This window comes from Aulostomus chinensis, chromosome 4, assembly GCF_037954235.1.
Source record: "Aulostomus chinensis isolate RoL2024-O1b breed Wild chromosome 4, RoL_Achi_v1.0, whole genome shotgun sequence".
In the NCBI taxonomy this organism is placed as follows: domain Eukaryota; kingdom Metazoa; phylum Chordata; class Actinopteri; order Syngnathiformes; family Aulostomidae; genus Aulostomus; species Aulostomus chinensis.
In genome coordinates this window covers 15,831,848-15,845,090 of record NC_141323.1, presented here as the reverse complement: position 1 = coordinate 15,845,090, position 13,243 = coordinate 15,831,848, and the positions used below count along the sequence as shown (strand labels likewise).

The following is a 13,243-nucleotide window of genomic DNA, read 5'->3' as shown; positions in this document are numbered from 1 at the left end:
GCTGCCTTTGCTGAAGGCTTTGATTGACAGGCTGCTACAGGATGGAGTAGAGGAGCTACTTCATGTTCTCAGCACCTCCAAGAACACGAAGGAAAAATCCGAAACCCACACCTCCAACATAATCAATGAGTACACAGTATGTACGCCTAAGAAAATAAGTGTTTATTTACAGTAATAGTAGAAGTATTTAAAGATATATTAAAACTTATAAAAGACAAGACAATTTTGACATCTTCTGCATGTCTGTAAGTCAAAATCCTTACAAATTACAGTCTCAGGTTGACAAACCCATGCATTTACGTCTGGTTCTCTTACCTGAACAGAGTTCGTTATTTGAACATTCCAACCAGCCACTGTTGGACTTAGATGCCTCTGAGGACCTTGAATTAGAGGGACAACTGCCCGATTCTATGAAAATTGTAAGTAACCCCACTGGGAGCCTCCATCTTGACTCATGAAAATAAATTAAAAAATGCAGCTCTATCAGTATATGCTGCCATTTTTTCTTGAGTCAATGTTTTGCTGTCGTTTATTTTAAAACCCTGGTCTAAGCACTCAAATGCTAAAAAGATTTTTATCATGAAAAACGGTCTGAGAATATTACCTGCAGTGTTCATGTAATGTTACTAATTTGTTCCCAGTACTTTCTTGCTAAAGGTAGCATAGCATTCCATCCCAGGCTGATTGGGTGCTGCATGGTGGTGCAGTGGTCAGCACTGTCGCCTCATGGCAAGAAGGTTCTGGGTTCTAGTCCCGGCTCGGGCACGGGATCTTTCTGTGTGGAGTCTGCATGCTCTCCCTGTGCCTGTGTGGGTTCTCTCTGGTACTCCAGCTTCCTCCCACAGTCCAAAGACATCAAGAGGGGACGAGGCTGATTGATACTCTAAATTGACTGTAGGTGTGACTGTGAGTGTGAATGGTTGTCTGTCTCTATGTGTTGGCCCTGCGATGGACTGGCGACCTGTCCAGGGTGAACCCCGCCTCTCACCTGTAAGCTGCTAGTATAGGCTCCACCCCCCGTGACCTTTAACATGATAAGCTAAGGTAGAAAATGGATGGATGGATGGATGATGAACATGATTGGAAGGTTCATGTGAGCATCTTTAACATTTTTAAAAGGTTCTTTAAAAATTAAACCGTTTTTTTTTTAAGTCATTAGAACATACAGCTTATATTAGCTAATGTTGAGGGAATGTTACCTGCTAGCTAACACTGGTCATGTGGGACTTAGGGACAGACAAAAATATTGCAGTATTTTAAGTTTTCTTAATATTTCAAGAGCAGTCCTGGAAGAAAAATGAGACTAAATTGGTTATGAATACGGCTTGATTTTTTTTTGCAGGAGACATGGAGCTTTTTTAGTATCCTTTTTATACCACAATAAATAAAATGAAGTTTATGCAGTCAACTGAAGTCTCCAACTTTCTGTGTGGGAATTGATGATGTCAGAGAGACTCCACATTGAAATGCTAATCTTTTCCTTTGGTCTTGCCGACAGAAGGCAGAATTTGTCTTTTCTCTGTACAATAATAAATATCTAATGTCCCTGTTATCATGATTTCTCTCTATGAGGACTCTTTGAATGGAACTGCTGAGGGTCCCACGTTATGGTCCATGGCTACAATGAAAGGAGAGCACGAGATCGAAAGGATTGAGGCCTCAGAAGAGAGGGACTTAGTGATCGGGGACAGCGGTGAAATATCTTCACTCAGAATTAATCTGACTGCAGTCAACACTACTTTGAATTACACTACAACTCAGGAGGTGAGGATGCGGTGCGATAAAATATGCTTAATTGTACAGACGGAGCATTTTAAAGATGTTAAAATATTTTTGTCTTCTTTTCCAGAGATAATCTGTTTCAAACATTTCTTTGGCGTCAGATTAGTGAAGACAAAGATCAATTTGACATGTTTTAGTTCTATGTATTGTAAATAGAATAAAACTCATATTGTCCAGCATCTCCATTACATTTATTTCAAGAATGGGTGTGTATGCGTGTGTCAGACGGTTTCAGGTCTACCAGGAACTGTGGTGCAGACTGTTCTCATCCCTCAGGAAGAAGCTCTGAAGAAACATGCAGGACAAAAGAAGAAGAACAGGGAACGTGGGAAGGTGAAGCTACCATGGATATGAATGAATTAATGAATGGATGAATGACTGAGTTTAACCCTGACTGATCATTGACCAGCATGAGTAGTGTTTCATCAGTTACATTCAACATAGAATTCTTTTAACAATTATAATTGTGTGTCATGGTTGGAGTTGACAATTAAAATGTGTCTTATTCAAGGACCATACAGTTGTTCCCTGTTTTAGCCCCGTATATATGAGCTCGGCGCTCAAAACCCTTCAAAGCATTTCAAACTTTCTTTCTTTTTTCTTTTTTTTTTCATTGATTTTCTCTCCTCTGTGCATCCAGCATGCATTCACAAGTTTCAGATTACACCACTTGTCTGAAAATCAATTTGATGAGAGCTACATAAGAGTGACATTACACTCTCATTAACTTGACATAAAACTGTCATGAACATGTCATAAATATTAATAAACAAGTCATGAACGTGTCATTCGTTTTGTGTCATGACAAGTTGACATTGTTGAAGTGTTACCAAGTAAAGTCCCAATGACTAGATTTGCTGTAAGGCTGGTACTGTTTTCAAGTTTTATCCCTTACTGCACAATTTGATGGTTTAATCAGTTTATGAAACAGAAAACAGACACCATCCACAAACCAAGTTACTTCCTGCAGCTTATCAACTTGATCAAACCACCTCAAAAATACTGAGCAAAATTATTTGTAACAAATGGGCTAAAACATGCAGAACTGCCGCTGTGGTCCTATAAATATGAATTGATCTAACAATGTTGTAGATTTAACACGAAGGGTTAAATGTTTATGGAATTTTGTTGCATTAATCTTTTTTTTTTAATTATTAACTACTTATTCCCCATACTCTAGCCTGGGAGTGGCCATAGGGACAGAGGGAAAAGAACGGATTCCTCAGCTTTGTTGTTTTGAGGCCATGAGATATAACTTGTTCTTTCAAAAGAATGAATTCTGTGGCTATGACAGATGCCTTGTTCCCTCAGTTGAAGTGTTTTGATTCCATAGCTGGTTCTTACCAATTCATCAAAATGTCGGAACAAATTATTTTATGGTCAAAAATGATCAAAATTGAGGGAAAAATTGTCTTGCGAAGTCTTGAAATAATTCAACTGAGGATCTATCTTGTTGCCTCAAATTTATTCAATCATAGTAAAAAGATATATGAAATGGCCATGACTTTAGTAAATTATAGTTGCATGTTATAGCTTGTTGCCTTAAAATAGTTTTTTTTTTTTGTGCTTAATCAGAAAGCAAACAACTTCAGACTTTAAAAAAAGGGAAAAATATTCAATAAAATGGATAAAACAACTTGGAGGGACATTTTTTTAAATTTTATGTAGAATCAAAATATCTAACTTGTGGTATCAAGTTATACTTGTTGCATCAATGTTTAAAGTACAGGAGCAAGGTATATCGTGTGGCCTCAAAATAACTTAATTGAGGGAATGCATTTTTTTGTTAGTTTCTATGGCCACCCCAGGACTTCGTACCTCTTAAATATTTGTAGTTGATCATCAACAACTTCTGAAGCATGAGAAACCTTTATCTTTTTTTCTCTCTGACTGTGAACTTCTTAACCAGGGCAAAGGAAATAAAGGACGACATAAGAGGCAGAGACAACGCCTGGTAAATGTCCTTGAAGGGGTCAAAATTAACCTCGGCAACAATCCAACTAACACAGCAGCCATCGCACCTGGGAGATGTTAACTTGCTCTAACACTGACTAGTACGCTGTCGCATTATTTATGTAGAAATAGCTGCTTTAGCAAAAATTGATTTAAATCTAACCAGCAGAATTCAATTATACATGATATGGCTTCGCAAACTAAAAGCATGCATTTGTCATCATTTGCTTCTCGCTGTGTATCAATACCAGTTCTGATCATTTTGATTGTAATCGCTTGGTGCTGTCGTCTCCCCTGCTAATGACACATATCATGATCTGCAACAATACCTTCCTGCAATTATTCTCTTTTTTTTTTTTCTTCACCCGAAGACAAATGAAGATGGGACAGAAACTACAGAAGAGGAAGAAGAATTTTTTGAAGCTTTATATAATTATGAATATGAGGTGGGAAGTTGCAATGGTTTTTGGCACTGTGGGCGTTTAAAGTGCCAAATTTTAACTCACTCTGATGGTAGCTAATGCTAACATTTAGCATTTGTGTAATGATGCCTGCTTTAGTAGTAAATATCATAAGAATTAGCAATCAATGCACATGGTATGGCTTCTCAAACTGAATGCATGTGTGTCTTATTATTTCCGATCTGCAACATCTTCCTGATTTTTTTTTGTTTTGTTTTGTTTTGTTAGATAAATGAAGATCAGAAGCAAGTGCTGGATGTGGGAGAGGAGTTTGTGGAATCTTTATACAGTTATGAATATGAGGTAGGCAGCTGCATGGAATGCCTATTTCAGGCGCCGTGTGAAACTTCAGTACAAGTGATGATTGATGAGATGGGGCCGTTACAGTTTTAGAGCATGGTGGGTGTCCTCTTGTTAACAACCCTGTCAAACCCATAATCAAACTGGCTGTGATTTTAATAGCAGCGTGGAAGGGAGCTGAAATATATCTGTGCCCACACTAAACCAAGGAACCAGTGGATTAATGACACGCCCACCACCTGGATGTGTTATTAAGAATAAATTAGTTGCAGCCCACTATAACTACATCACACACTGGAGTCCTTGAGTGTTTAAAAGTTTGAATGGTTTTTTTTTTAAAACAGGAAGTCCCTGACCATTTTGTCCCTGAGGAGAGAAGAGACGGTAGACAGGTAAACAGGCAGACATATTTATAAAATTGTAATTATCCATTTTTCAACATGTGTTTTAATTATACACAGCAAGAAGACCAAACAGATGACTTCCCCCATCCACTGAATAAAAAGGTTGGCATTAGTAATCCTGTCATCCGTGATATGATGAACTCATTCACTGTTGTGAGACTGACTGATAGAAAAGGAGCAGAGATACTGAGCTCCTCGGCAGGAGTAACACCATATTGTCGTTGCTCTATCTGCGTAGGATGACCGGTCGATCGCGCACAGCCCCGCCCAGTTGAAAGCAGGCGTCGCCAGCCGTCTTCTGGAGTCTCTCTCAGGCCTCGACACACAGGTGAAACAACAATAGCTGTGTGATGTAAATGAGCACAACAGTAAATCAGTCTGTTTGTCAGCAGGATTACACAAAAACAAGTCAGTTTTTACTAAATGTGGGAGAGGGGTGTTGTATCGGACAAAAGAACTCATTACAGTGGGGCAGATTAGTCCTTTCGCCTCGCCTTGGCAGATGTATGAGGTCTTCGGGTGCCCTCAAATTAATTTTGCTCTGTGGGATTTCGATCTTCTTTATTCTGCTTGCTTTTATTTTTGTTGTCATTTGTTCCTTGAGCTTGTGTACTCTTTAAAGTTCTTTGTGTGGCTTCTAGTATAAAATGTGCTGTTAAAAAAACATGAGGTGATGAAGGTCTTGTGACTGAAAGCTTGGCTTTTATTGATCTGTGAAAGTACCTTTCATGGATGTAAGTGTGTGGAACCATCTTTCTAAATTGACTAAAATGACAGCCGCCATTCATGAAGTGAATGCTCTGCTTGGCTTTCTTTTAATGTCGAAGAATTATCGTGTAATCTTGTAATTCCGGGTACGATGCATTCAGTGACTTTATATTCCCGTTAATAAATGAAGGGTGATATGGAAAAGTTATGAGAGTAGCCGGCCTTGTGTAGTCCCAGTTATGCAGAGGAACACTTGAGCACATGTTCGCGTACATTTCGATTTAGTAGAAAAGGTCATGAAGGAGGTTTTGGTGTAAAAATATAAAGAAAATTAAGAGGAGCAGACTTTCAGTACTTAAGGATGAGGTAAGAACGGTGGAGGGGGTCAGTATTTTCAATGGCATATTCTTATTTGTTCTGAACAGGATGAAGTGTCACCTCCTACACCTCCTGTCACAACAGAAGAAGCAGAAAAGGTACGATTGCAATCGAACTCATGCTGGCTTGAGTGTTTCTGAAGATCCTTGCATGCCTTGGAATGCAACGCTCTTTTATTTACACTTAGCACAAGAAGCCTGGACGTGACAGACAAGTGCCTGAATCAAAACAAAGTGTCTCATAAATTAACTGTGCTTTAAGTGCATGTGAAGTATAAGCACTTGGCATCACTTTTCTTCTTCTTCTTCTTCTTCTTCTTCTTCTTCTTCTTCTTCTTCTTCTTCTACTTCTACTTCTACTTCTTCTTCTTCTTCTTCTTCCCACTTTCATGAAATTTTCACCAGTGCAATAGGGGGCACATTTGTATTTGGCTGAGAATGCAAACACACCGTTACAGATGTTATAATCCACAGGCACTTTTGAAGCATGAGATTTTTTTTGTTTTTGTTTTTTTTTGCGCAGCATGGTGTCTTGAAAGCTTGCCTGAATGAGAAGTCGTGAGAATTAGTCTTACTAAAAACAGATTCCAGAGAGTGTTAATACTTCTCCTCTCATTTGTTTTGTTTTTTTATTTTGTTGTTTTTGTTTTTTTTTTAAACAGGACATCTCTTAATTCCAGACTGTGACTATAAAGTTGTAAGCTTTCGTAAGAAACACACACACTTTGTGGAAAGTGTGAATAAACTGTGAACTGTATCGCTGGTGAGGAGCCTTGAACCTGACCAACGATTCATGAGGGGGGGACTTCTCTTCTCACAGCAGCGATGTGTCACTCATCCAAAGTTCCAGCTGTACCTAAGTCCTTGTTTCTTGCTTCTTCTTCTTTCTTTTTTTTCTTTCTTTTTTTTTTTGTCCTGGAGCTCCGTCGAAAATCAACCACTGCTGTTTTTCATCTTATAGTCAATCTACAAGTTACTCTTCCTAAAACTAACTGTAGCCTTTGAACAGTACAGTCCCTAATTTATTAATATATGTGACAAAAAAAAAATCACATGACTTCCCATTTTGAATTATTCTTGTGGAAAATTGGACAGATTTTTTTTTTTTTTAATTTATTGAAATGTGGAGATTGTGTTTTAACTCAGCCAGTATTTTTGAATGTGAGTGATATTATTCAGATTATTGAAACACTGTTTTGTAGCCAGATCAAGCTCTCTATTCACTGGTGAAAATCTTCTGTTACATTTGTCTGTTTAACCTCTCTGTGCATGTATTTGTTCAGTAAAAGAAAATCAATGTTTAAGCAAGTCTGTGTCTGTATTTTTTATGATATTAAACATGTCAAGTCACACATGAGTACAGTTACTTATTAGAAATGTAAAAATTCGGGGATACTTGACAGGTACTTCGATCCCAAATCAGACTCAGGAGAAACGCCCCCCTGCCTAATTCCATGGTAAGTGCTACCTGGTTTTACAAAACAACACAGATTTTTTTAATAACAAAATAGGGAGGAGCAATATATATTTTTATATTTCAGGTGTTCATGCCAGGTGCACCAGGTAGAAGAACTCAATTCAAGGAGGCGCAAAAAGTATTTCTTTCATGTTGCTACAAAAAAAAAATTAAAGCATCATAAATTTCTCAAATGGAACTGAATAAGAATTGAGAACTTCAAGTGCCATGCAAACCACGTGTGGAATTTATGACTTAATTTTAATTTCAGCATTTGTCCCCCGGAGCTCAAGGTTACAGCATCTCAAATGTAAGTCGTGTCGTCAGTGAATTAGGGAATATTTTTTAACTGCACTTGCAAAAAATGGCTTCTGTTGGTTTGTCTTCCAAAATTTGTTTTCTAGAGCAAAAACCTTCAGCCGTTTAGTAGAAATGAGCGGCAACATCCGAGCGGGAGACTACGATACAGTGATGCAGAAAGCGTGATTGATAGAGGGACAGAAGGAGGAGAGGAGCACAGTGAAGATGAAGATGTAGAAGAATGGGAAATAGAGGAAAATACAGAAGTAGAACCAGATGAGTTGAGAGAGTCAGGTCCTGATCCGGTTTATGAGGAAGAGGAGACGAGTGGAGACTATGAATGGGAGACAGAGGAGGATGTGGATCGAGAGAGGGAAGGCAAGGAGGAGCTGGAGAAAGAGAGGGAGGCTGAGCTGGAAAGGGAAAAAATGGAGCGAGAGAAAGAGGACAGGACAGAAGAGGAGGGGGAGAGAGACTTTGAGAGGGAGAGGGAGGAATGGGAGAGAAGGAGGCTAGAGATGGAGAGGAGGGGTGAGGGGGACTATGGAGGAACTGGACAGCCATACCCGTATCCTCCGCAGTATTTTTACTTAAAGGTAAGGACCCCGTCATCATATTGAAAAAACACTTAGAAAATGAGACTGTCCTTTTTATTTTCTATTCAGTTGCTAACATTCTCTGTATTCTTGTACAAAAGGGACAACCAGGGGAGGATGGAATGCCAGGTCCGAAGGTGAAGCAAAATCTTTTATGAATAAATTTTTACAAAACATAACAGGAGGAAAATAAGTTGTAAGTTTGCCACATCACAAGTCAGTTATACGATGAATATTATAAAATTATTTTGAAAATTATCTGTTAAATTTGTCCTGCAGGATCCCTTTGAGTCCTCAACCCAGTAACAATGACCGTATGATGACCGAATTTGGCAACTAAATGACACAAATGATTTTTTCCTACTTTTAATCGTGAAAGCGGTACAACTTACCATGACGCAAATGTCATTTTCAAAATGTATTTACCCAAACAAACAACAACAACCGTTGAACAAGGAAGAATTTGTTTTGCTTTCTTCCAGTCTTTCAAACAGAGAAGCAACATCATAAATATGCTGTTGCCGTTCTGAAAGGTTGTATTTCAACCTTGACTGTGCTTTTTTATTTGTTCTGACTAAAACTGATAAGTCAGATTGTAGCTTAATATGTCACGCAGGATCAGTGAAAGTCCCGTGTGTGATTTCAAGATTGAATATGACCGCTTCCACGAAACATTAATTTAACTCGGTGTGTGCTCAAGGTAGACAAGAAAATACAAAAAAATATCATAAATGGATCCAAAAAAAAAAAATCCAGCCAAAAATGGAAGGTAAATCATCAGCATATACATTTTCATGATCAACATATGCAGTACTAGATAATAAAATACAACTGTCAAGTTAAGTGAGTCACCTTTTTTGGTGAGAAACCCCTCGATGAGGAGATTTAGGAGTATTTGGGGCAAAATATATTTTCTGGAGGCCAGGTGACCGTGCAGGTAAAGCAATAGTGACAACCATTACTCATACACAATCAGTCAGAGAACTGCAGGAACATTCAAGTATCTACAATTTGGCGCAACTCGTCATTTTCCAAATTTGATGGCAAATCAACTAACAGATATGATATTTCAATCTTGATCAAACATCGTTCTCCCAAAATGAAACCTGGATGGAGACAGAAACCTTGACGCTGACACCAGATCACATAAAAAAAGTACCTGAATGACGGAGGACGAGAAGTGAGTCAGGAAATATGTTCTGTTGGGTCGTTTCGGTGTGCTGACCCTTTCAAATTAAAAAAAAAAAAAAATCAATCGTTTAACATCGACTGAATCGCTGTTAACGTCTCAATAATGAGACCATCATCCCAGATCATAGAGCGAGAATGACACTCACTACATAAAATATGCCACCCGTTCATGAAAATATCATCGCCCTCCTCTCCCCGCCTACCAGCGTTGCATCAGTAAATGACATCAGAGCTGAGGGAGAACGTCTGGCCTGTCAGTGAAGCCAGTGGAGTCCAGGCCTTTGATGTCCCCTCTGCTCTATTTGTGTTTGACTGGGAGACAGCAGATTAAAGCAGACATTAATAATTCCCCTTGTTAAACAAGCTGACAAGTCTGTTTATTCCTTTGTGTTTGTTTGGGGTTTTTTTTATTTTATTTTTTTTATTTCGCACTCCTTTGTGTGGTTTTATTTTGGCTCGCTGAGAAAATGATATGTCGAGGTGCAATGCAGCTGTCTGAAATGTGCTATTTTCATCCACCTTTCAGGGGGAAATCGGTGAAAAGGGACAAAAGGTATATATGCGAGGTTTATCTGCCTTTATTCTGTGAAATATCTTGTAATTTATATGCAGGATTGTAATGCACGTCTGTTTTTGTGTTTAGGGAGAACCAGGCATCGGCCACAGGGGGCCAGAAGGTCAGGCTGGTCCCCCAGGACAGAAGGTGAAATGTCCCTCTTTCATAAATGAATAAATAAATGAAATACAAATTAATCTCCACAGTCTTTCAATCACATTCACTTTGATTGACTTTGCTTTTCATCACAGTTTTAATTTAGGGAAGTTAATTGGCTCTGTGACTCACTGAAAATTGGGTATAGAAATAGATAAAGGCAAGAAGTACTTTACTTGAAAGCAATTATTCAAAAGCAACTGAGGGGCTGAAACAAGAGACTTTTAACTGTGTCTGTTTGCTGTTTCATTTATTGTCTCGCTCTCTCTCATTTTTTGGGCCCATGTGTGAAATCAGGGTGAACCAGGAGAGGCGGGGCCTGCGGGTGCCCAGGGCATCCAAGGTATTCGTGGTCATGCTGGAATCCAGGGCTCCCCGGGCTTTAGGGGTCACCCAGGGGACCCAGGAGAGCCAGGTAGAGAGGTACATCATCGTATATCATCTCATATACAGTATAGCTTTACCTGATCAGAGAGAAAATAACAGAATGAACGTGTGTGATGAACTGCTGTTATAGGTGTGTGATGTGTTGATGCAGGGCGACAGAGGTAAACGGGGGAAAAATGGATCACCAGGAGCTCCTGGACCTCAAGGAGCACCAGGACCTAATGTAAACAAATACTCATCATCTTTGACTCTTGGCTGTCGACTAAAAAAAAAACAGCTACATGACTAAAACAAATACATGTTGCACAATGTGTTCATTTTCATATTTCATTGATTATTAACTAAAAAACACGTTTTCTTTTGCGACCGTTTTGTGTCTTTGATAAAGGGTCCTCCTGGTGTTCCTGGAGTAAAAGGAGAAAAGGTAAAAATAAACACAAAATCCCACTCGTAGGTTTACTTCTTTTTTTTTTTACTGTTTTCTTTTTTCCGATTGTTCAGAAGCCATGGAAGTTATTTTGTGAATATCACATTGATACATTTTGCCACGTGGTCCCGATGGAGAAGATTGTCCCGCTATTTTTGTTCAAGGAGGATTTTGACATCAAAAGTAGCACATGAGAACTATAAGAATTATAGAAGTTATGATTGTAGTTGCTGTTGATATAGTTGATTTTGCTATTATTGCCCTAATACAGTATTTGTTCAGTTGTGCACATCAGTAGTTTGAAACACTTTTAGATGCATGTAAGAGGCATTAATTAAAAGGTATGAAGGTCTCTGTAAACCCTGTAAGATTCTTAGTAGGTGTTAAAAAGACTACAAATAAGGCTAAATGTTCTTGTAGCTGCAAAAATCTTAGTTAACTGTTACTAGGCACTTATTACTTACAAGAGTTTATTACCTTAGAAGGGTATTACTATCATCTTAGGTCCAGTGTCAGCAAAAAGTGGAATTAACTGTGAGTAGATGAATAGTTAAATGCTAATAGATGCATACAAATTTTGTATTATCCCTAAAAACGTGTCTGAAAAGCTTCGTAAAGGTTAAACAATAAAATGATATTTAAGTCAGTCTCATAAACTAACAATAAATGAGTTTATGATGCTATTATCAACACCCATATGGCCTTTTGTAAAAGCATAATTAGCATCTTGTAAGGGCTTAAAGGGACATTGTTACCCATTAATTAATGTTAATCATAAGTACCTTAATCCATCCATCCATCGTCATCTTCCGCTTATTCCTACACATTAAGGGTCGCGGGGGGGCTGGAGCCTATCCCAGCATCAACGGGCGAGAGGCGGGGTTCACCCTGGACAGGTCGCCAGTCCATCGCAGGGCCAACATAGAGACAGACGACCATTCACACTCACAGACACACCTACGGTCAATTTAGAGTATCAGTCAGCCTCGTCCCCAACTGCATGTTTTTGGACTGTGGGAGGAAGCTGGAGTACCCGGAGAGAACCCACGCAGACACGGGGAGAACATGCAAACTCCTAAGTACCTTAATGTTATGTGTAAAATATTTTGATTAATTTCTTGTTCCCAACAGGGTGACAGTATTCCAGGACAGCCGGGGCCCCGAGGTTTGGCTGGCTTCCCTGGAAGAATGGTGAATTTAGCCTATATCATTTTGAGCAAGTTGAATCAATAGACGGGTGATGAATGACATGACGTGCAGCGTGACAGTTTAGGATCGTAAAATATCTGCTTGGACAATTAAACTGTCCCTCCATCTGCTTTTGTTTGTCTTCCATCATTTTTTTTTCTCCCTGTCAGATGGCAGATGTCGATAAAGAGCCATTGAAAGTTTTGAGCGTATTACTTATCACAGCATGATGTATTTTCTCCTTTGTTAAACTAATCTGTTGCTAATTTTAGCTATATTAGCCATGCCAAATTGGAAATCTAGTGATGTTGGAGTTTTATTCTGATGATTTCAGGGTGATGAAGGGACGCCAGGTGTTAAAGGAGTTCCTGGAAACATTGTAAGCACCTCATAACGGGATTCAATTTTTTAAAAAGTCCTCTTATCTGCGCCCTAAGAAACTAAACATGTAACTGCTTTCCCTTTCATTTTAGGGTCCAAAAGGCTTACGTGGCTTCAGAGGTGAAAAGGTGAGCTGTTCTATCTTATATCCTTCAACTCAAACTGTAAAAAAAGAAAAGAAAAAAACCCGATAGCAGTAAAAGTTATTGTAATACATGTGATGTCAAAGGGAAGACTAATCACTGTGTGACCACACAGGATGTTGGAGAGGATGGAAATTGTAGCTCTGCTGAATATCTCTTGTCATGGAGGATGATTGAAGAGGGTTCTGAAACAAATGGCTGTGCATCATCGTTTCATCACGGCGGGGGGGGGGGGGGGGGGGGGGGCGCATTGGGCAGGCGGTGGGATTACATATGTGTATATATATACATTATAACTTCAGCTAGGATAAAGGAACTTTCTTTTAAATTTGCCAGTTACATTTGGCACAATCTTAAATGTAGAGTATACAGATTGTATGCGTGTGTGATCAGAGCTCGTCACAGTGACCCTGACCTGTGACCACCAAAATGTTTGTATTGTAATTGTACCAATGTTGACAAATTTCTTTGCTGGTG

The 13,243-nt window shown here is 39.0% G+C and overlaps 1 protein-coding gene across 1 annotated transcript in view; it reads left to right on the top strand.

Moving 5' to 3' along the window:
• The window catches only part of col7a1l (collagen type VII alpha 1-like), a 61,160-nt gene that overhangs the window by 37,507 nt on the left and 10,410 nt on the right, over positions 1-13,243 (top strand). Inside the window, exons 69-93 of the mRNA XM_086202067.1 lie at positions 2-136; positions 324-419; positions 1,573-1,764; positions 2,008-2,115; positions 3,692-3,736; positions 4,107-4,181; positions 4,425-4,499; positions 4,841-4,888; positions 4,958-5,002; positions 5,139-5,228; positions 6,034-6,084; positions 7,389-7,442; positions 7,527-7,580; positions 7,713-7,751; positions 7,846-8,119; positions 8,201-8,337; positions 8,439-8,474; positions 10,055-10,081; positions 10,172-10,231; positions 10,538-10,663; positions 10,779-10,850; positions 11,016-11,051; positions 12,186-12,245; positions 12,577-12,621; positions 12,716-12,751. Coding sequence (XP_086058193.1) covers positions 2-136; positions 324-419; positions 1,573-1,764; positions 2,008-2,115; positions 3,692-3,736; positions 4,107-4,181; positions 4,425-4,499; positions 4,841-4,888; positions 4,958-5,002; positions 5,139-5,228; positions 6,034-6,084; positions 7,389-7,442; positions 7,527-7,580; positions 7,713-7,751; positions 7,846-8,119; positions 8,201-8,337; positions 8,439-8,474; positions 10,055-10,081; positions 10,172-10,231; positions 10,538-10,663; positions 10,779-10,850; positions 11,016-11,051; positions 12,186-12,245; positions 12,577-12,621; positions 12,716-12,751 — 2,016 coding nt within the window. The remainder of the gene's footprint in view (position 1; positions 137-323; positions 420-1,572; positions 1,765-2,007; positions 2,116-3,691; positions 3,737-4,106; positions 4,182-4,424; positions 4,500-4,840; positions 4,889-4,957; positions 5,003-5,138; positions 5,229-6,033; positions 6,085-7,388; positions 7,443-7,526; positions 7,581-7,712; positions 7,752-7,845; positions 8,120-8,200; positions 8,338-8,438; positions 8,475-10,054; positions 10,082-10,171; positions 10,232-10,537; positions 10,664-10,778; positions 10,851-11,015; positions 11,052-12,185; positions 12,246-12,576; positions 12,622-12,715; positions 12,752-13,243) is intronic.